This window comes from Cricetulus griseus, chromosome 6, assembly GCF_003668045.3.
Source record: "Cricetulus griseus strain 17A/GY chromosome 6, alternate assembly CriGri-PICRH-1.0, whole genome shotgun sequence".
NCBI lineage: Eukaryota > Metazoa > Chordata > Mammalia > Rodentia > Cricetidae > Cricetulus > Cricetulus griseus.
The window spans coordinates 4744798-4764183 of record NC_048599.1 but is presented as its reverse complement, the minus strand read 5'-3'; the positions used below and the strand labels follow the sequence as shown (position 1 = coordinate 4764183).

The 19386-nt window shown below is 46.6% G+C and overlaps 1 protein-coding gene and 1 long non-coding RNA gene across 9 annotated transcripts in view; one reads left to right on the top strand and one right to left on the bottom strand.

Annotated features, from left to right (window-relative positions):
- The window catches only part of LOC113831164, a 59547-nt gene extending 42089 nt beyond the window's left edge, over positions 1 to 17458 (bottom strand). For 4 of the 8 annotated variants that reach the window (XR_004770574.1, XR_004770573.1, XR_004770576.1 and 1 more), the window contains exons 1-2: positions 15985 to 17458; positions 2906 to 3064 (exon numbers count right to left, since the gene is read on the bottom strand). This is a non-coding gene — a long non-coding RNA (uncharacterized LOC113831164). Of the gene's footprint in view, positions 1 to 77; positions 3065 to 15984 lie in introns of all 8 variants that reach the window. The other 4 variants (XR_004770575.1, XR_004770578.1, XR_003486240.2 and 1 more) reach the window with 4 other exon arrangements.
- Positions 17459 to 17486: 28 nt separating this feature from the next.
- On the top strand, positions 17487 to 19102 carry LOC113831188 (mediator of RNA polymerase II transcription subunit 1.1-like). Its single transcript, XM_035446568.1, has 4 exons — positions 17487 to 17490; positions 17624 to 17768; positions 17828 to 18222; positions 18421 to 19102. Exons 1-4 carry the CDS (start codon positions 17487 to 17489, stop codon positions 19074 to 19076), a joined length of 1200 nt encoding a protein of 399 aa, XP_035302459.1. The 3' UTR covers positions 19077 to 19102.
- Positions 19103 to 19386: the final 284 nt, after the last annotated feature.

Here is a 19386-nt window from a genome sequence, read left to right as displayed (position 1 = left end):
GCTAGCTAGACATAAACATGGCATAACTTGTACATCTACAAGTAAGTAGTCTGAAGAAGTGTTGCCCCTCTACTAACCAGTCAGCAATTCGCATACTAATTTTAGTGGCCTGCATTCTTGGATAGAAACAATTTCCACAAATCTCCATGAGTGACCCCTAGATGACCCTAAATAGAAGAGAAGAAGAAGTTATTTCAGGCAAATAAACAATGACTCCGATGAGTCAATATCTAACTAATCAATGGGCAGTCAGTGTCAGGGGCATAGACTATTATTAACCCTTAACCACTGCACATAGGGTTCCTTAGGTTCATTAATTGACATCATGTTAGCCTGTGTCCCTCTGCCTGGTGTGCACTAGTAAATTCTATTATCGTAGAAGGGATTACCAGACAATAAGGGAGGCGCCTGCACCTACCTCTGTGTACTTGCAAATACTAGAAGAGCCTTGAACTAACCTGTGCACACCAGCCATAAGGATACGATTCCAAAGATGGCTACTCATCCATGGGAAGGTGACCTGTCACCTTTGAGTGGTAGTAGGAAGAGTAAAGTAATTACACTGGGGAAGAAAACAATGATGGCAATAGAAGTAACCAACCAAAGACATTTCCTGGTCAAAAATATTGTACTTGGTCTTTGATAAAACCGTTGATACCTCTGCATCTCAAAGCAGCATCTATACCCCCACATCTACGCATTGGAATGAGGGTTGCTTGTCACTTCATTTGGCCCAACCCACCAGCTTGCACCTTACCTCTCTCTCTTTGGCTGTTGGGGATTGAATCCAGGGTTTTATACTCTGCTGTCCCTGAATTGTACCCCCAGTTTCTAACTTTTTAAAAATGAAGACTTCTCCCATCCTTTTCCCCTCTTTAAGAACTTGAGATTTTTCATAATGAAATTACCTATTAGGGTAATGATGAAGGGGAGCAGTAAAAAAAATGATTGGTGGTTTGAGCAGTTAAATGCTGGCCATGCAAGGTGGGACCTTCCTGCAGACCAGCCTAAATTTAGTTCCAGGTTCTGCTAACCCAAGTGACCCCTAACAAGGAAAAGTCACTGAACAATCCTAGAAGTAACTTGGAGAAAAAAACCTCACAATGTTGATTTTGAGACTTTGCCTGGGACCAAGTACAACATCTTTCCAAGGAAATGCTTAGAAGACTCAGGGCAGAACCCAATATCCAATGCCAGACGTTAGGGGGAAATTTTTAAAGTTGGATAGCCAAAAAGCTTTGGGCTATTTATACTGTAGAAGTCACGTGACTTCAGTTTCTTTCCTTTTAGCCATTAGAAGGAAAGCACAGATCATTTTGTTTTGCCCAATAGATATGCAAGTGCGGATTTAAGACGGACACTTACGAGGGACTCTGTTAAAAGGGGGGAACGGAGGGCAGAACTGCTCCAACTTTTAAAGGGGGTCCTAAGATGATGGAGAGAGCACCGGCTTAGGCATCAGGGGTTTCCTGGGACCGTGATTTTCTGTCACTTGATTTTAGGATTCCGTGCACTTGCCAAATGATGTAGAAAAGCTAATGATGGGAGTCTTGAAATATTGACAAGGCTTCAAGTTGGCCCATAGTACTGCCATGGTCAAAGAGGGACCAAATTTGATGAGTTGTTTAAGAGGAGCCAGAAATTTCCCATGGTGGGGCTAGGACAGGAACATTAGGGAACATGGGGCACAGAGGAGACACTTACTCAGCAGGCAAATTAAATCTGTTGTAGCCAACACTCACCCCAACATTCAGGTGACAGGAAGTTTCAAACACCTTCACTCTGGAGATCACAGGTTAAGCTCTCAGTGGGGTAGGAGGGGGTGGAGGAGGAGGAAGGAAGCCCATCTCATTTGCACCCAAAGTTCACAGAGCTCAGAATCCAGGGAAAGAAAGAAACACCCTCAAGGAATCTTACCTGTTTACCCTCTTCCCAGCCTCTCCTTTTCCTACTTTATTTTTCTTTCTATACTCAGAATTTTTTTTATAAAGTAGGATCTTTTTTGTGTGTAGGGGAGCCATTTCTAACCCAGAATTTATAAAAATACGCATACATTTTAAAAGAAAGAAAGGAACACCCACTACTTAAGGCTGCAGAGTAGAAAAAAATTAACAAAGCAAAGCTGTTCAAAACTGGCTGGCAGATGGCGCTCGGCTTTTACAATTGAGAGCCTGGCTGCATAAAACTCTGTGCGCCTGCGCCTGCCTCAGGCGGCACTGTGGGGCCCCCTCCCTTTATCTCCCTTCCCAGGAATGCAGTCCCGCCCCAGGCCTAGGAATATATGTTTTTTTTAAGGTTTTCAATTTAACAACTGATATCTAGGGACAAATACCTCTGTTTGGGGTCCTTTGAAGACCTTAGGCAGGTCAGAAAGATAAACTACAATGGAGTGAACCAGGCAGTGTCTGGGGGCTTTGATCTATTGATTAACAGTGTAGAAAGAGCCCTGTTCTGCCAGGAGCCAGTTCTGAGACCCTGGGCACAACTTTTTGTCCCTTTGGATCCCATTTTTCCTCCTTTGGAAGAAATGGGGGAGGAGGGGGGCAGATTCTTTCTCATTTTAGAATTTATTCACTTAAGACAAGTTTAAAGTTGAAGAGGTTTGCCAGTAACCTAGGCACCACACACAAGCACTTTTGAATGTGTCCTTACCAAAATTCAGATGGTGTAGGAAAAACATCTTAGGCCATCTTTTGTTCTTTAACAAATGGCTTCTGGGTCCCCATACTGGGAGCTACTTTGTGTAGTAGCAGAGTTCAGAAATTCATCATTGCCCACCCAGCTGAGGGCTAGGAAGGAGATACAAACATAGGCTTCTAGGAGAAATCCAGGAAGCCTCCCTGGAGGAGAGGACATTTTAGACACTGTGGTTCCTTGTTTCCAAGAACAGTACCTTTGCACTTACCCTGATGCCACTGTCCTGTTTGCTCCACAGCAGCTGAGGAAGGACACATGGGCTTCCCAGGCAGGAGCCACAGGCTTCTCTGCTAGGAACTTACCCCTTCCTTCCCAACTAAGGCCAGCCCCGGTGCTCCATGCTGATAGGCTTCCTCCTCTAGCTCTTCTAAAAGGTAACAGTCAGGGAGACAAAATAAAAAGTATTAAGTGAGACAAACATTTCCCCTACACTGCTATTCAAATTTTTCTTTTCAGACTTTAGGAAAGCATTCTTTCCTCTTGCCCAGTTCTTTTTTTTCTTCTCCTGAAGATTTTAAAAGGCTTTTGTGGATCCTTTATGCCTTCCCCAGGGCTTCTGATAGGTGACCTCAAGGTCAGCAGTTAGGTACTAACCCTAACCCTTCCCAGTGTTAGAGTAGATAGGGTTAGGTAAGCAGCCCCTTCTAGCACCTTCTCTGGGCCGGTGGAGTTCCTACCCACCAGAGGTCAGCAAAGAGCTCCGAATAGCTGGGTCTGCTTGCAAATGTGGGAACTGGTAGAATTCTCTAGACCAAATGTAGAAAACCCAAACAGAAACAGCCCCAAATTTCAAGAGTGTCCTTGTGTGGAGTTCCATCCTGTCTTGGGCCCTTGGGTGCTTAGTTTGAACACCAATGGAGCCACTCCATGGAGGGGGACATAGGTTTTGATCCATTATTATTTGATAGGTTTCTTTTGCAGTCCCACTCCAAACACACAAATCCTTTTCTTGTCAGGGAGCTTCCTAGAGCCCCCCAGTCTCTCCTGGGGACAGAGTGCCTACTTTCACTTCCCTCAGGACTGAACCCCACCCCCTCCAATTTGGGCTGGCCCCTTTTAGGAGCAATGTTTATTGTTAAAATGACTTTCTAAGATTACAAGAGCCCCCACCCCACATCCTACTTTGATTTTACTTCTTATCTCACCCAGATGTGTAGTTAGTGTTTATTAACCATGGTTTGCAGGCTTTCGTTTGGCTTTCCCCACCCAGGCACATACACACAGAGGCCAGTTCATCTCTCCATAGACCCTTTTCACTCGGGTAGGGAAGAGGAGGGGAAGAACAGGGATTCCTTGCCCCTCCTTGTTTCTCTCTCTCTCTCTCTCTCTCTCTCTCTCTCTCTCTCTCTTTCTCTGTCCCGAGCATTCGAAGTCCCAGGGCTCTTGAGAACCACTTTTAAGTTAAGATCAACTCCCTCTGTTGGTTCTTTCTTATTGGGGGGTGGGAGGGAAAGAAGGAGTGAGAGCACTAGAAAGGGTTGCATAGAAATGAGTGAGATAACCAAAGGCAAGGTAAGGATTAGAAGGAAGAAAACAGGAGGGACGGACACCTTTGCCAAATTTAGTGCTAAACTCCAGATAAAGTCCCTGCCCTGTGGAAACTTCTAGTCTTGGAGGAAATCAGGTTTCAAGGAATAATAGCTGCCCAAGCAGAGATGGACAGCTAATAGTGAGCTCAGAACAGCCAAGGGCTGGCTAGGCTTAACTGAGGAGGAGGAAGAAGAGGGAAGGAGGGGAGCTTGGCCAGACTTTAGGACCCACTTGGGATAGCTGGGACCAAAAGTCTGATGGTGGAGGCAGAATGGAACCACCATGGTCCTCTGGCTGTTCTTTCCCAACACGCCCCATTTGATTTCTTCAACGTATCTTACCTGAACCCAAATGATTTTGTTTAATTTTGAAGTTAGGATTCCCCCTACCACACCCCTCCCACCACAACCTGATTTTCCAAGTGTTCCCACATGATTTGCCCACTTAGTGGTTGTTTTATTTTGTTTTAAGCAATCTGGCATACCACAGACTTTTTTTTTTTTTTTTTTTTTTTTTTTTTTGTCCAAAGCAGAAAAACAAAACAACCCACCCTGTCTTCGTGAGTCCTTTGATTTAATAATTACCCAGAACAAAGCCAGGGCAAACCTAAGGTCAAACGTGAACACTTTGTACATTAAGTATACATTTTAGAGATCAAGGAAATCCTGCGAGCTCTACAGGTCGATGTGCAGAGTTTGGCTCCAGCCAGGTCTCATATAGGCATTGTTAGTTATCTTTCCCCCTTCCTTCCTCCCTTCCGTCCTTTCTTCTACCCCACCACCCCGCTTTGAAAAAACAACTTTTATTCTCTTGGGGTACCTTCAGTTGAGAGGGAAGATAATTTTCTCCAGTGAGGAAGAGGAGGGGGGTGGGTTCAGCCAGAGGAGACAGGACAAGATTGATGGCAGGGTCAGGGCACAGGCTAGAGACACCATAGCCAGACACAAGTCAAGAGAGCACAGCTTCAGCACACTGGCTGCAGTGGGGAAAATATTCTGTCAGCTGCCCCTCTGTGACCTGTGCTTTATTCACCAGGTCAAGTTTAAAAACAAAGCAAAGCAAAAAACAAACCCTACACAAGTGCTGTCTTGGTTGGTTGTGCTAGGACCCTACTCTTCTACATTTGGGTCTTTAGACCAAAGCAAAGCCACAGAGAGGAAGGGACTCCCAGGATAACCCTGCTGAGCTCCTTCTCATGGTTCAGAGTCTTGATCCTCCCCAACAAATGCCAAGAGTTAGAAATGTGTTGCTAATTGATTTGAGATGAATTTCTATGGCTTTGAGACTTAGCAAAATGGCTTAGCAAAACCAGCTCACAGTTACTGTTCTAATAGCCAAGAGAAGGGACTCACCACAAGTATGCTCATACAATGAGCCCCCTGTGATATTTTGGAATCACTAGAGTGGGGGGGGGGTGTCACAGTGGTTCTTTAGGAAGGAAACAAGGAAGACTGGTGGGAAGTGCTAAATGGAAATTTAGCATAAAATTGACCCGCCTGATTTAGGAAGAGTGTCACTCTAACATAGTTCCAAATGAAAACAGTTGTCACATGTTAATTTTTCCCATTTTGACCATTGGCAGAGCTCAGGGGTACTCATATGAGATAATACTCACCTTGGCAAGGAACATGGGAAACTGTCTAGTCTGCTATACACAAGCCCATTTTCTCTCATTGATAAGTTGCCCCAAATTTCCAGTGAACTTGTGTGTCAAATGTTGTTTCCTTTCTACTCACCTAGCAGCCTCACTATGCACGCAGTAGCTGCCCATGTGTCCACCACGCCTCTTGAGAAAAGGAGTCCTTCCCGGGTCGGTGAGTCTGCCTTGATTTGGGCATTTTTATTCATTCATTCATTCAATCACTCAATAGACATACGCTCAAATCTTGATATGTGCCCTTCCCTGTGGGGAAGTCTGATGTCTAAGACATGGCTGCTTCCCTTGGTGGTCCATGATTAAAACCAGACACAAAGGAGTGGACAAGGGTAGGTGATTTCTGTGAAGGAAGTCTATGAGAGTAGATACAGCTGCTCACAGATGAAGAACTCATCCAAAGACTCAGAAAACCCAGTAGAATTTGTCTTCTTGGGAATAACCATCTGCATCTAGACATCAATGGCACAACCCACCGTTCATGTTTCCATGTTAGCCTGAGGCTGAGGGTTTCTATGTGAGCAGTTGTGACTCATGGTCTGTTGTTACAGGGTAGACTTAGTATTGATAGCTCATCTGTCATGCTACCAGGAGAGGCCTTTCGGTAGGAGATGAAGTCTAAAAAGTCACAGCTATGTAGGCTTGGGGTCAGAAGGTGCTGGGTTGGGTATGGTACTAAATACTACCTTTAGCCTGTGGTCACTTTAAATTTCTGTTTGGTATGGACCAAAGAATACCTTTCAGGGCTGACATCCTCTGGGGGAGGGGGGCTTGAAATTCTTCCACTCAACCTTAAAATATTCTGTCTATGTGAAGGACTGCTATTTAGCTGGTAGGATGGAGAAATAGTTATGATTTGCAGCCAGAGATCCTGATGTACTCTACAGTATTTCACAACTCTCTGCCCTCCATTTTAGTTCTAATCTTCCATCCTGCCCTGCCCTCCATCTTGGTTCTGATCCACCATTTTAGATCCTGGCCTGCCTTCATCTTAGCTCTAGTCCTCCATCTTAGATTCTGCCCTCCATCTTAGATCCTCCATCTTAGCTCCAGCTCTCCATCTTAGAGCCTGGACTTAAGACTTCTTTTCCTTGGTCCCCAAAACAGTTGGAAACTCTGTATTCAAATACTGTCACTCATTCTGTAGAATGGAAAATATCTAGAATTTGTTTTCAGCTTTCCTTCCACAAACACTTATAGGCTACCTGCATATTTTCCTTGGAATAGTATACCTTAATCTATAGATCTGTAACGTTCAGCCTGGCTGGGTTACATATACACACATTTGCATCTTTAACGCATACATGTATACATGTAGGGTTTTTTTTTATTAGAAATAAACAAGTTCTTTTGGATGACTGAACTGAAGAAATTCTTAGAGTTTTTTATAATAAACACAATTCAGGTTTATAGAATTCTGAACTTAGATTTCTCCTTTTAAGTCTCCATCCTTCAAAGAGATCTGAAAGAGATGCATGAATTTCTCATCCTGTGTGTTCATGGATGAGCTCACAGTGAATTGGAGAGGTGGGGATTTGGCCCAGGCCTCCTAGCAGGCCTGCAGGTGGCTGTGTTCTGTTCAGTTAATCCCATTAGCTGCCAAAGGCTTATAAGGTTACTGTTTAGGGACATTTGCATTTTAATAAAGAGTCCTGTGAGGCCAAAATGAGGAAACAGTCACATTTTTAATAACAAAGTCCCTAGCAATAGGAAAAGGACACTGAGGGGGGCAGGGGAGGGCGATTTGCACCATCCTTACCTGCTTTCCCAACTCCCATTCTTCCCTGCTTGGGACCTGGACTGCCCAGCAGCCTCCAGTGCAGCAAACAGTTTTCCTGTCCCCTGTGATGCCAGGATGTGGAAGCCCCTGTACCCCCATACTTCTAGGGCAGCATAGCATATGGGTTGTGTAGTCATTTTGCTTTCTTTAAACAAGAAATGAAAGGTGCAGGGCATAGAGAGAGGAACAAGAAAGGAGTTGGGGCCAGTAAACAAGTCACAAAACAGCCCCGAGGTTAGCAAGCTTCATGAAGGGCCTGCTGGCTGTGTGGTTACAGCCTGAGGACAACCTGGTGCTTAGAGGTACAGGTTGATTGCACACCTTAGCCTGGAGTCACTCAGAGCTGTGTTGACAAACTGAGGGAGACCTAGATTGCCATTCTCATTTGCCAGATACTAGCATACCCTCTAGAAACCCAGAAGCCTGACAATTAAGCTCCCTATTGTAACTTAAACAGGGTTTTCCAAGATGGATGATATTTAGGAAAAGGAAATTAAGCTAATGGTGAAAGCTCCTGACATGTGAGTTTCTTTAAAGTGTAAGTAGTTGAAGGCTAGGGTGAATATTATGAATCCCACCATGTTAGCGTCTAGCAGCAGAGAGAGTTCAGTATTAAAAGGGGTAAGGTTCTTTTGTGTTTTGTTTTGTTTTAATGTCACCTACCTGCAATGTGCCTTGCTTGAAGCTCTGTGATGGTTAATAGTATAAGGATAACATTGTCACAAGATGAGACGTTACTGTAGCAAACAAGACTCAGTGTCCACAACACATAGAAATGATCCTCCCTGCAGCCAGGTGACACTCAGCTAGAAACAAGGTAATTAATTATGTGTGCAAGTCACAGCTTTATTGCAAGCCTGCTCGGGCAACAACAGTTCACACATACACTCATGCTTTCCCTTTCAGCATTAAAGGCGTTTGGATTTTATCTGCCCTGATCGAGCTTGGATGCTTCCTTCTAAATAGCTTCCTCTTGCCCCTTAGCTAAGTCACCAGGGAGAAACATTCAGCTTCTGAGTTTTGTGAAATTGTGGATCTGACAATAACAGGGATGCAAAGGCAGAGAGAGGTGGTTGCAGACTCCAACCCCCCCATGAAAAGTGACCTTGCAGGCACCTTGTGGCAGACAGTCTGGTTCAAAACATGGATTTTCCTCCCCACCCTCCCAAGGTTAGAATTTTACTTGGAACTGTCAGCTACCAGCTAAAATTTCCATCACCAAAGGGGCTGATTTCAGGCAGAGAAAGGACCACTTTAGCAAATGAGGGAAGAATTGCCAGGAGGCTTACTAAGGCAGCAGCAAAAAAAAAAAAAAAAGAAAAGAAAAAAAAAATCAGCCATGCCATTTCCCTGACAGCTCTTTAATTATGATGGAAGAACACGATGATTCCAGATTTTTACATAGCAGTCTTAGAGCAGGGGAGGGAAGAGACCCCTGAAATGGACAAAGGCTGCTGGGGTCTGGGGAGCAGGCAGCTGTCACCCCTGAGTAATAAATGCCCTTAGTGAGAGAATCTTAGCCCCTCCCCAAAGGCGAGGTACCTCCATCCAAGTCTTCACCATCTTTCTTTATTCTACCAGGAGGATTGTGAAAGGAAGGGCTTGAAGGGCAAAGCCAAGCCAACCACCTGCTAGGTATTGGCTTCTCTCTTTCCCTCTGTAGAGTGAGATGGGATTTTATCCCTCCGGGCTGGTGCTTAGCTCTGGTGGCCAGAAGGCTTTTCAAGTTGTTTGCCATACACTCCCTGTTGAAAATTATGTTTTCTTTAAGGTCAGTGTCTAGCTCAGATGTGCCATTCCAGTGGACACACAAGGGCCTTAGAACTGGAGGGACACAGAGACAGGAGGCCCTGCGGCAGAGGGCTAGAGAGGAGTCAGGGACCCAGATGTTGAATCAGGAAGGTCGGATGTTTCCCATCCCACCTCTGGCTTTATCTCTAATCCTCCCATGATCTCAAGCCAAGGAACTTACTCGGGCTTGCTCGAAGCTCCCAACAGCACTATGGCATGGTCCAGAAGAGAAATAAAAGTGAATTCTAAATGCTTTCTTACAGATGGAAAGAGCCTTCTGGGAATGGGGAACAGAAAAGGGAATAAAATGCACACATCCAAGGTTAGCTGTGAGGTCCCTGGGGATGAAGGCAGCAGGCACACGCACATACACACGCGTGCACACACACACACATACACTCACATGCTGCACGGTTTTCACTGTCTGTCTACTCCCCCTGCTTTAGGGCTCGGTGGTGGCATGTAACATGAAATGCAGGCTGCTTGAGAGGCAGAGAGCAGAAGACTGGTTCTGAGCTCTCATCTCAGCAGCCTTTGTGTAATCACTACATACTCAATGTCTGCTAGAAAGTGATGTCGCTTCTGAGAGGTACCCTAGCCTTGAATCTAGCAATGACAGCTAATGCTTCATTTCTCACCCAGCTCCAGTCACTCTTCCAGACAGTTCATGACCACCCCCTCGGCCCCTTGCTCCCTCACTCAGTTGACACACAGTTACAGGCACTGGTAATTTTGATGACTATTAGCCGGCAGCTGACAATGAACCAGCAAGGACTTAGGGCTTTATGGCAGGTGAATTACAAGCATTCACAAATAAAACCACTTTGTTTTCCACACTCAGAGGATTACAAACAGATCGCCACATCTGCAGAATCCTCTGGGAGGGGGGATTCTTGGGGTGGTTAGGGGACTGGGAGGGGTGCAGAGAGCCCAGCCATTTTACTCAGAGCAACTGCAGTCTCCCAGCTGAGCCAAGTCCAAGCAGGGGTTTTGCTCTTGACACTGTGCAGGGCGAATGTGCCTGCAATAGAGATACAGGAATAGTGATCTCTCTGATTTTAATGGATCCATGTCGGGGAGAACACTTGAAAAAATATAATAGATAGACCCTACTTTGTTTCTCGGCTTTCTATTTGTAAAGCAATATTTGGGCAGCTGGGAGAAAGATAACAAGGGCAACATCTCAATTTATCGTCCTGCCTGCTTAGATATTTCATTTTAGAATGATTATAATTTGGAGGAGAAAGAAAAATCTCAGATACCTCAGATTTAGAGGTGTGCCCAGCTTAGGTTAGAGGGTTGGCATTTTCAGTGTCAGAATAAAGAAAGTATTAGAGAATTTTGTCCCCTTATGACAATAAGCAGGCACTTTGGAAAAAGAAAACATGGAAGTTTTTTAGAAGCACGGAGGTCATGGTGTCTGAAGGACTGGTCTCATTCCTCATGTCAGAATTAATGTTGGCAGAGGTTAGATAGTTCTTCATTTACATTCTATAAAGCGCCGGGGGTAAGGGGGAGCTGCCTGCCTTACATCTAGCTGCAGCATCACCATCACCGTGGATAGTGCAACCTTAAAGCTCTCCTCTCCTTCATCTGTGTAGCTTTGCTCTAGTGAATTTTAAGTCGTTAGGCAAAACTCAAAAACCCAGGTTTTTCTTGCTAGAAATATGTAGCACTTGCTGTCATCCCCATAGCTTTCTATTGTCCACTCCTGTTCTATCCTGGTGGCCTTTCTTGATATCATATACACACCCTACCAATCTAGTTAGAAATCGTCTGGATGTCTTATCCAGACACAGTCAGTTTGTGTGAATATTTGCAGGGACCCGTCACCACCTTCCCCATGTCACCTCCACACAGCCCACGTGCTGCAAGGAAACTTAATTTTTCGGAGACATATCTGACCATGAAGGTAGTCAAAAAAAGCAGCTTACTCGTGAGCACACTGTGTGAGTCTTTTGCCTTCTCTGTGGTAGCCATTTGAAGCCTGCTGCAGAGGAAGATGAGGAGGATGAGCAAGCCAGCTGGTCCCTACAGGCAGGTGGACAGGGAGAGTGAATCCAGCAGCATTGTGAAAATCAAGGTCTGAGTAGTGCCTGCAGCCATCTTAGAATTTAGAGGAAGCAAAAGCCGTTAGCCTTTGCTTTGTCTTAGGTAACAGGCAGCTTGGTCCAGTTCATGAAAAAATAGCAATGAGAAGTGGTTCCATTATTTTTTTTTATCACAAAAGAGAAATGTCTATAATTTTAGTTTGGGACAAATTGATATCCCTCCCCTTTCTCCCATTTTAAAAATCTTACAGTCACCAAAATTGAGAGGAGATAGTCGATTCTCTCTTTCTCTCATCTACATAGATGATTTAGCTGGTCTGTGCTGGCATTCCCCACTCCTGTTTTATCAGTGCAGAAAAAAAAAGCTAGGCAGGCAGCAGAGGAGAAGGATGAAGGCAGTTCCCTGTGTGGTTTGGTCTAGCTCTATTTGCAAACATCTCAGCCGAAAGGGAGGATGCAGATATCACCCCCAGATGCTACTCCTGGTCCATCTTCCTCATTTTCCCTTTGGGGCACAGACCAAGCAGAGCCCAGATCTCTACAGTACAGCTTTGATCCCTTATTTTTATTTAACAGACACAGCGGTTTGAACATACCAAGTTTTGAGTAGAAAACTGAATAGGTCAAGAGCTGATGACTTAAGATTTCTTAGTCGCTCTGTGAGGCAGAGACCTCAGGATCTAATAAGGAGACTTTGCAAATCGGTGTCTTGTTGCCGAAAGCAAGCAAGTGGTAGCAGGTGGCTTTCACAGAGCTGGCAGGGACCTGGACTAAGGCTGAGCAAGGCTCCAGCAGATATAAATCTCTGATTTCGTTTGTCTCTGAGGTTTCTAGGCTGCTTCCAGCTACCTAGCTTGCTTACTTTTTCCTTTCTTCCTTCTGTTTATCCCCCCCCCCCACCACCAGGTAAACTTTATTTTTCTCATTTCAGAATAGTCTTGTCTCTTGTTTTTCTTGCCATGGCCTCTTTTTTTTTTTTTTTTTAAATCCATTTTAAAAATGAAATATGTGTTGAAGTCCCACCACCACCACTTCACTCTTTGCCATCTGTCCCTCTCACCCAATCTAGTGGGTATGATATTTTACAAAGGGTTTGCACTGCTGGCCCACCTACCCGTTTCTATTTTTAAGATCATCAGATGACGGCTGATTCCTCACCCCAAGGTACTGGCCTTCTCTAGAGGTGAAAGGATACTTTACCAGTCTTTATTTCTTAGTGTTAGGTCACTGCAACCTAGTGATGAGATAGGTCTAATTAGTCTGTTGCAATTCACCATTGGATGTCTAGCTTTGTGTCATCCCCTTTAACAATACCAATTTTGGTGACATGTTTCCCAGAATCCTGGGCTTGCTTCAGTCACTGAGCATCAGGGAAGCTGCTTTCTCAAAACCTTCCTCAACAGGGCACTGCCCTCTCTGCTTTCTGGTTCTGTGATCAGGGAAGCCCTGCTCTATTCTCCCTCAAGGCTGACACTATTGTTGAAATGTTGAAGACTAGGAACACATGGTCTGCTGTGCCTTTTGCTAGAGGCTCTTTCTTGGCTGGCTGTCATGTTGGCATCAGTTAATTGAGGGGAAAATCTGAGTTAGGTCCTGCAATTTCAGGCAAGCTGGGCATGTGATGGGTACACCTGTCACTTAAGCCAGTGTCCACATTCAGCCCCAAAGGTCACAGATGTAGCATTCTTTCAGCATTAGCTAGCAATTTACTGTTCCCTAGGAAAAATAAACCATTCCATATTAGTATTGTTCACTTATTAACCCTCAGGGGATTCCTTGCCATTTGTTTGGCTAGTAGGGACAATATTTCCTTTTTAATTCCATCTTCTATAAGCCTTTTTTTTTTTTTAATAGAGTCTAACTCTAGAGCTCAGGCTGGCCTTTCACTCATAGCAATCCCTCTGCCTCCTGTGCCAGCTTCCAGAGTGCTGGGATTTCAGGGGTGAGCTGTTACACCTCTTATACAGTGGAGAGTAGGGGCTACAGTATAGCAGTCTCTCACCCCTTTGTAGCTGCAGCTGTAGGCTTCCAGAAGGAGAAGTTAACACTTTTCTTCTCTTTTCCCTTGTACTTTCACCTGCAGAACAGACACTTCTTTCCACAGTTGGGGGCTTCCATTTCCTTCTCTCCACGGAACTTTAAAACCATCCTATCACCCTCAGAAAACTTTAATTTACCTTATCGTTTTTATGTATATGTTCTCCAAAAGCAACACACATTTTTTGATGATGTACCCCCAATAGCTGGATCTTTCAACCTGGGTTTTAGCAAATGCATTGGCAGTCTACAATTAATACAAGTAGCATAAATCATCTGGAGGCCCATTCTCTGCCTTTTGAAAGAAATTGGCTATATTTAGTTTTTAAAACCAGTCGGCTTTGCATTCTTTGAAAAGTCAGCAACATTCTTTCAATTTCGGGGTGTAATTAGCATAAAAGGAGTAATCTGAGAAGGTGGTAGAGACTAAAGCCAGGGACAGACAGGAATGTTGGAGACAGTGAGCCCAGGCAACTTCCCCAGTACTGAGTGGCACGCAGAGACCCCTGGTTGTGACTATGGGTACTGAGGTCTACAGCTCATAAAACACTCGCTTTCATCCAATCCCTGGGCTGGTTATAAATGCACTTCCAGAGCTGGGCAGAGACCTCAGAGAGCCACAGTGCATCCGGGCTCTGCTGAGGTGGAGGGCACTGCCACATCTCCCAGAAAGCACTGTGCCTGCACAGCCCCTTCCATGCCACCTTCCTCACTGGAGGGGCTATGTACTCTATGCCCTGGAGGAAATAGGTAGTTTGCATTAGAGTGAGAGTCTATTCTAAGTTAAAGGTACACTATGAGAAGGAACTGGCGGTGAATGTCAGATAGGGAAATTTCAAAGACCTGGGGAGTCAGTCCATTTTTTTTCAGCAGCTGACTTAGAACTTCTGAGCTGACATGCTAGTATTGTGTTTAATACAGAGTGCACGTTTGTAGTTACTTTGCAGTTGAAATACTAACCAGTGGATATGACAAGAAAAAATTGCCATAGTGGTCATGACACTAGTTTAAAAACCTCCTGGTCCTAAGTGTCAAAACCTTCTAGTGGAGACTAATCAGGACTAGAAAATACTTCTTACAGCACCTGCTTCCTCTCCAAAATGGCCAAGGCTTCAAGTAACGTTTATCTACAACAACAGTTCCAGTCATCTGGCTAATAAAATGTAGAATATGCTTTGAAGACAGAGTGCATCACTAAGCACTATTATTAAAGCCTTACAGCTAAACTTTCTGTTTCAGTGGAAGCCTATTTATTGTTTCCTGGGCTATTAAAATAATATTATAATTGTATTTTCTCTAGACTCTCAGAAAATAGCTCACAATGACCCCAACTAATGAAAGGCCCAGGAGAACACTCTTGGCCAAAAACTCAGTTGCATCATTAAGTAATAATAACATTTAGAAGGTTCTAAGCTATGGCAGTGTGGTCACTTCTAAAAGCAGATGCAGCATTCTTGCTCAGCAAGAAGATATGACAGGGCCGAGGAGCATACACTCCCATCTAGAAAGACAGAGCTCGCAAGGCCACAGAATTAAACCCCAAGTTCATCCATTATGAAGGGGAGAGAGTAGAAAAGAGTTGTCAAACCATCTGTGAGGTGTGTGGTCAAGCCGTGTGTTAGGGACCTGGTGTTTCAGGTCAGGGTGTGTTATTAGCTCACCTTGCTGGCTTTGGCAAGAAGTGGATCACCTGAGCCAGGGAGGAGCCTATATCTTCTCTGCCTGGGTATGGTGCGGTCTCACCCAGGAGCTTTTAGCTTCTATAATGTCCATGTGTCCCTGAATCTGATAACGTGTCAGAGCCTAAAACCTGCAGGGCAATCTATTAAAATCAATTGCTAAGTCCCAAGTTCTACATCGTGAGGTCCCACTCTGGGAGACTTAAAAAACAAAACCAACACATAGCTGTGAGGGCTTAGGGAGGTCGATGCTAGGCCAAAACCAAAGATGGTGTCAGCTCACCATACCAATTAAATAAAGTCTCTCCTTTCACTTTGTGTCAAGTGAAAACAGAAAACCGAACAGACCACAAACCAGCTTGTGTTTCAGAGCTCTTGGTGTCCAGTGCTTACCTGTAAACCCTTGGTTCCACCTGCTGCCATTTATCTACACAGTAAATGCTTTATTTATGGATCCCTGGCTAGTCATAATAAAATATAGGCAAAAGTTAACAGTTAAAATTTTTTTTTCTTATTCAAGAATGGCTAAGTTAGGAGTTGAACGGAGGAAGCCCTGACCTTGTATTACACGTTTCTAGACAATGGTCCCAATTGTGCCTTGCCTACAACATGTGTCACTGTGTGCCATCAGACAGTTCACTCTTTTTAAAGATTGGGTGTGATATTTATCTAATAGGAGAAGGCCCGGCAACTTCATTATCCTCACAGTATGATGGCAGTTACTGTATAAGCATGGGGTTGTGTTGGCTACTCTTTACCTCTTACCTTTTAAATACAATGTGTCTGTGCCTCTGCACACTGGAAGCAGGAAGGAAGAGCCTTTTGCACAACTGGAGCGGAACAGAAATTTCTGGCCAGGTCCTCTCTCTTCTAAGTCTTTAGTTTCACAAATGACAGATGAATCAAATTCAATCAAGAAGTTTTTGTTGAAGAGGTAAAAGGTAGTCCCTGTCTTCATGCTGCCACTTACAGGACTGCTTGTGAACTCAGAGTTTCCCTGGAGCACAAGGGCAGCAGTTAAATCTTTTTCATACCTGGCACAGTAGTTCCTTTGAGTTTCTTGTACTTTTTATTTTTTATTTTTTGAAGTGTACGTTTGTGTGGATGAGAGGCCTTAATCAGCTGTGGATAAGAAATAACTTTTGAGGAGATAAAGTCGGAGACTGGGCAGCAAGGCAGCAAGTGAGGGCCTATTTGTTAGGTTTAGCTTCCTGTTCGTAATTCCAAGAGATCCTTGGTTGCTTTGAGTCGCTTTCTGTTGTTCTTTCAAATCCGTTAAGGGAAAAAAAATAATAAAAACGGAGCACAGAATGGAAGTAGAGTTGTACCAGCAGGGACCAAGAAAAACAGCGTGTTGCAGCTTTCCGTCACACCCTTTCTGAGTTTGAGTTGGGCAAACCTTCAGGAAGAAGGACCTGAAAATTCTGTTGAGTGGTCCACAGTGTTCCCCCATTTTCAAAGATAGGGCTGCCCACAATAATTTATTCGAGGCCACTGAAGTATTAAACACCCCTTGCCCTTTGAGGACCCTGGGGTGTGTTGCATTCTTAGTAGAGTTTCTGTTTCCTTCTCCCCAGCGTCCCAAGTTTTGCGAGCTGTGTTCAAAAGTGAAAGGAAAGAACGTTGGAAGAGAGTTTTGTGATCACCCGGCAGTTCTGGGTTTATTGGCACCTTGTCCCATCGGGGAAGGTGCCATGTCTTAGCCTGACCGTTGGCTCTGTCCACTCACCTGGGCACAAGGTGGTTGTGGGCCAGTTATTGAATGAATGAATTCATTGCATCCAAGTAGACCCCAGTGGCAGACCCCCCGCACCCGAGGAAGGTGGCTCAAAACTGCCCTTTCACTTAGCCGGTGCTGCCTACCATGTCAAAGCCTGGGGGCCAGGGAGTGGGGCGGGACACTTGTGAGTTTTGAAACGATTCTCCAAAAAGTTCATGTTCAGTAAAGTATTTTTTTTTTCCCTTTATTCTAGAGCCCCACATGGCTACCGCCTCTCCCACCTAGGAGGACTCCGCGTGCTCCATCTCCATCCAACACCGCCATGGCTCTTCTCCTCGGCTGTGGCCTCGCCTGATTAGTGCCGACTGCGTCTTCTATTCATGCTAGCTGTGTAAATGCTTGTGAGGAGATCCGAACCCCGTGTGGGGCATCGCGACTAATTAGCTCGTCGCCATCTACCTCCACGGGCACGCGCCACAGGGTGGGAGGGGTGGGCCGCCGTCGCCGCGTGCGCTATCTGGGAAGCTGAGGTAAGGAGGCGCATAGCATGGGTAAGCGTCGTCGTCCTCGTCGCATACTTTTCACGCTGCCCAGGGCTACACCACTGTACTGAAAATCGGGAGGCATATCTGGGAGGCGGGGTCGGGTGCCCACCGTCTTGGGGGCACCCGTGCCCTCCACCAGATTGCTCTCCACGCCCCCTACCCACACCAAAGGTACCGTCGCACCCGCCCTTGACCCCCGCCTGCGGCGCAGTCCATTTGGACGCGTCCCCGGTGGGCCGATTTTTCGCGCTTCCCCTTCGGTTTATAGGGGCGATTGCTTATGGGTTCGTCCTCTGAAGTGGCTGGGGCGTCATCAGGCTGGTTAGAAAAACCCGCTCCACAGCGGGGACAGTCAGTCGCGTCGGCACCGCGGAGCGGGCTGTGTCAAGTGGCTGGCCCAGCGGCGCTCGCCGGCTCCCTGCTCTCGGGCTTGGAGCTGCAGCACCGGCTGGAGCGAACCCTTGTCCCAGCTCGGGGCGGCGGCGGGCAGAGAGGCAGGCACTGCCTTGCGTGTGAGTGCATCTCACTCACATGTAAGTCGGGGAGCGCGGGGGCTTCCCGCCCAAGTGCGAGGTGCCTGGCACGGGCAAGAGCCACCGGGCAAGAGCCGGGACAGGGCAGGGGCGTCTGGCGCCGCTGTCCTGCCTCGCGCCTCCCGGGCATCCTCCAATTCTCTCTCTTCTCTCTTTTCTCCTCTCCATTGGCGTCCCCAAGAGCTAACCCAAGGAGCGCCTAAGGGTAACAGCAAACTGTTGTCATTTGCACCTTTCCACTTTTCTTTTTCTCGTGTTGTTTTTATTTTCTTTATTTTTTTTTCCCTTTGTGTGTTGTTGGGCATTTCTTGGTGCTTTTTGTTTTCTCCCTGTTGTTGGGTGCTTTTTGGTGTGTTCTCGCCCCCTTTTTCGTTTGCTCATCCTATTTGACGCTAACTCTTAGGCAGCCAGCTCAGCAGCCCCCTACGGTCGAAGCCCGGGGAAGCCGGACTCGGTGGCCCCAGGACAGCACAGCGGAGACTGCAACGGAGCCCCACGACACGGGGCGCACAGGAGCCGCGAAGCCCGAGGCCGGGGCAAAGCAGACCGCCCGGGCCAGGCGCGAGCCCAGCTCCCCGAGGTGGTCCGGTCACCATGCTGAAGATGGCCATGAAGCTGAGAGCCCGAGCGGCCCAGAGAGAGAGGAAGACAGCCGCGGCTGCCGCCGAAGTGGCTGCCGAAGCTGCCGTGGCGGCTGCGGCGCTGGCAGAGCCGCTCGCTTCGCAGAAGAACAAGGTCCCCGAGAAGCCCCCCAAGTCCGTCAAGATCCGCGTGAACGCCGTGCGCGATGTGCCGCCCGAAAAGTTGCTAACCGACAAAGAGCGAAAGAAGCTAGAGAAGAAGTTGCTAGAGCAGAAGAAAAAAGAGGAGAAGAAGAGAGAGAAGGAGAGGAAGAAGATCGAGAAGATGTTGAAGAAGAAGAAGAAGAATGTGCCAGAACCCCAGGTGCAGTTCCGAGGCCCAAAGGTCGCCGCCGCCGCCGCCACCGCAGGCGCAGACGGGGGCGCCGCGGCGGGCGCCGCGGCGCGGAGGGGGCGCCGTCGGCGGGGGCGTGAGTAGGGCCTGGGCCGAGTGGGACACTGACTCGGGCGAAGAAGATGCCTACTATGCGCCTCCTCGAGTTGGAGGCGTCGTGTGGCGGCCCGGGCCTGAGAAGGCTGGAGTAGTCAGCGTGCACATGCCCCTCGTGGTGTTCCTGGTGTTCTCCGTGCGAAGCCCCTCGTGGGTGCTCAACTTCCTGCTGCAGCGCCGCACAGATCAGGGCCGTGGCTGTGGCTTCGTGTTCGGGGCGACCTGCTGCTTCCGAGTGTTCCTGGGCTGCGCCTTCTTCTCCTTCCTGAGTGGCCGCACCAAGCGCGGAGGCAGAGGC

Bases quoted from the DNA above. Each gene is read 5' to 3' on its own strand.
- LOC113831188 (XM_035446568.1), top strand. The intron at 17,769-17,827 runs GTTCGTCCTCTG...CCCGCTCCACAG, and splicing joins ATAGGGGCGATTGCTTATGG to CGGGGACAGTCAGTCGCGTC. The intron at 18,223-18,420 runs GTAACAGCAAAC...GCTAACTCTTAG, and splicing joins AACCCAAGGAGCGCCTAAGG to GCAGCCAGCTCAGCAGCCCC.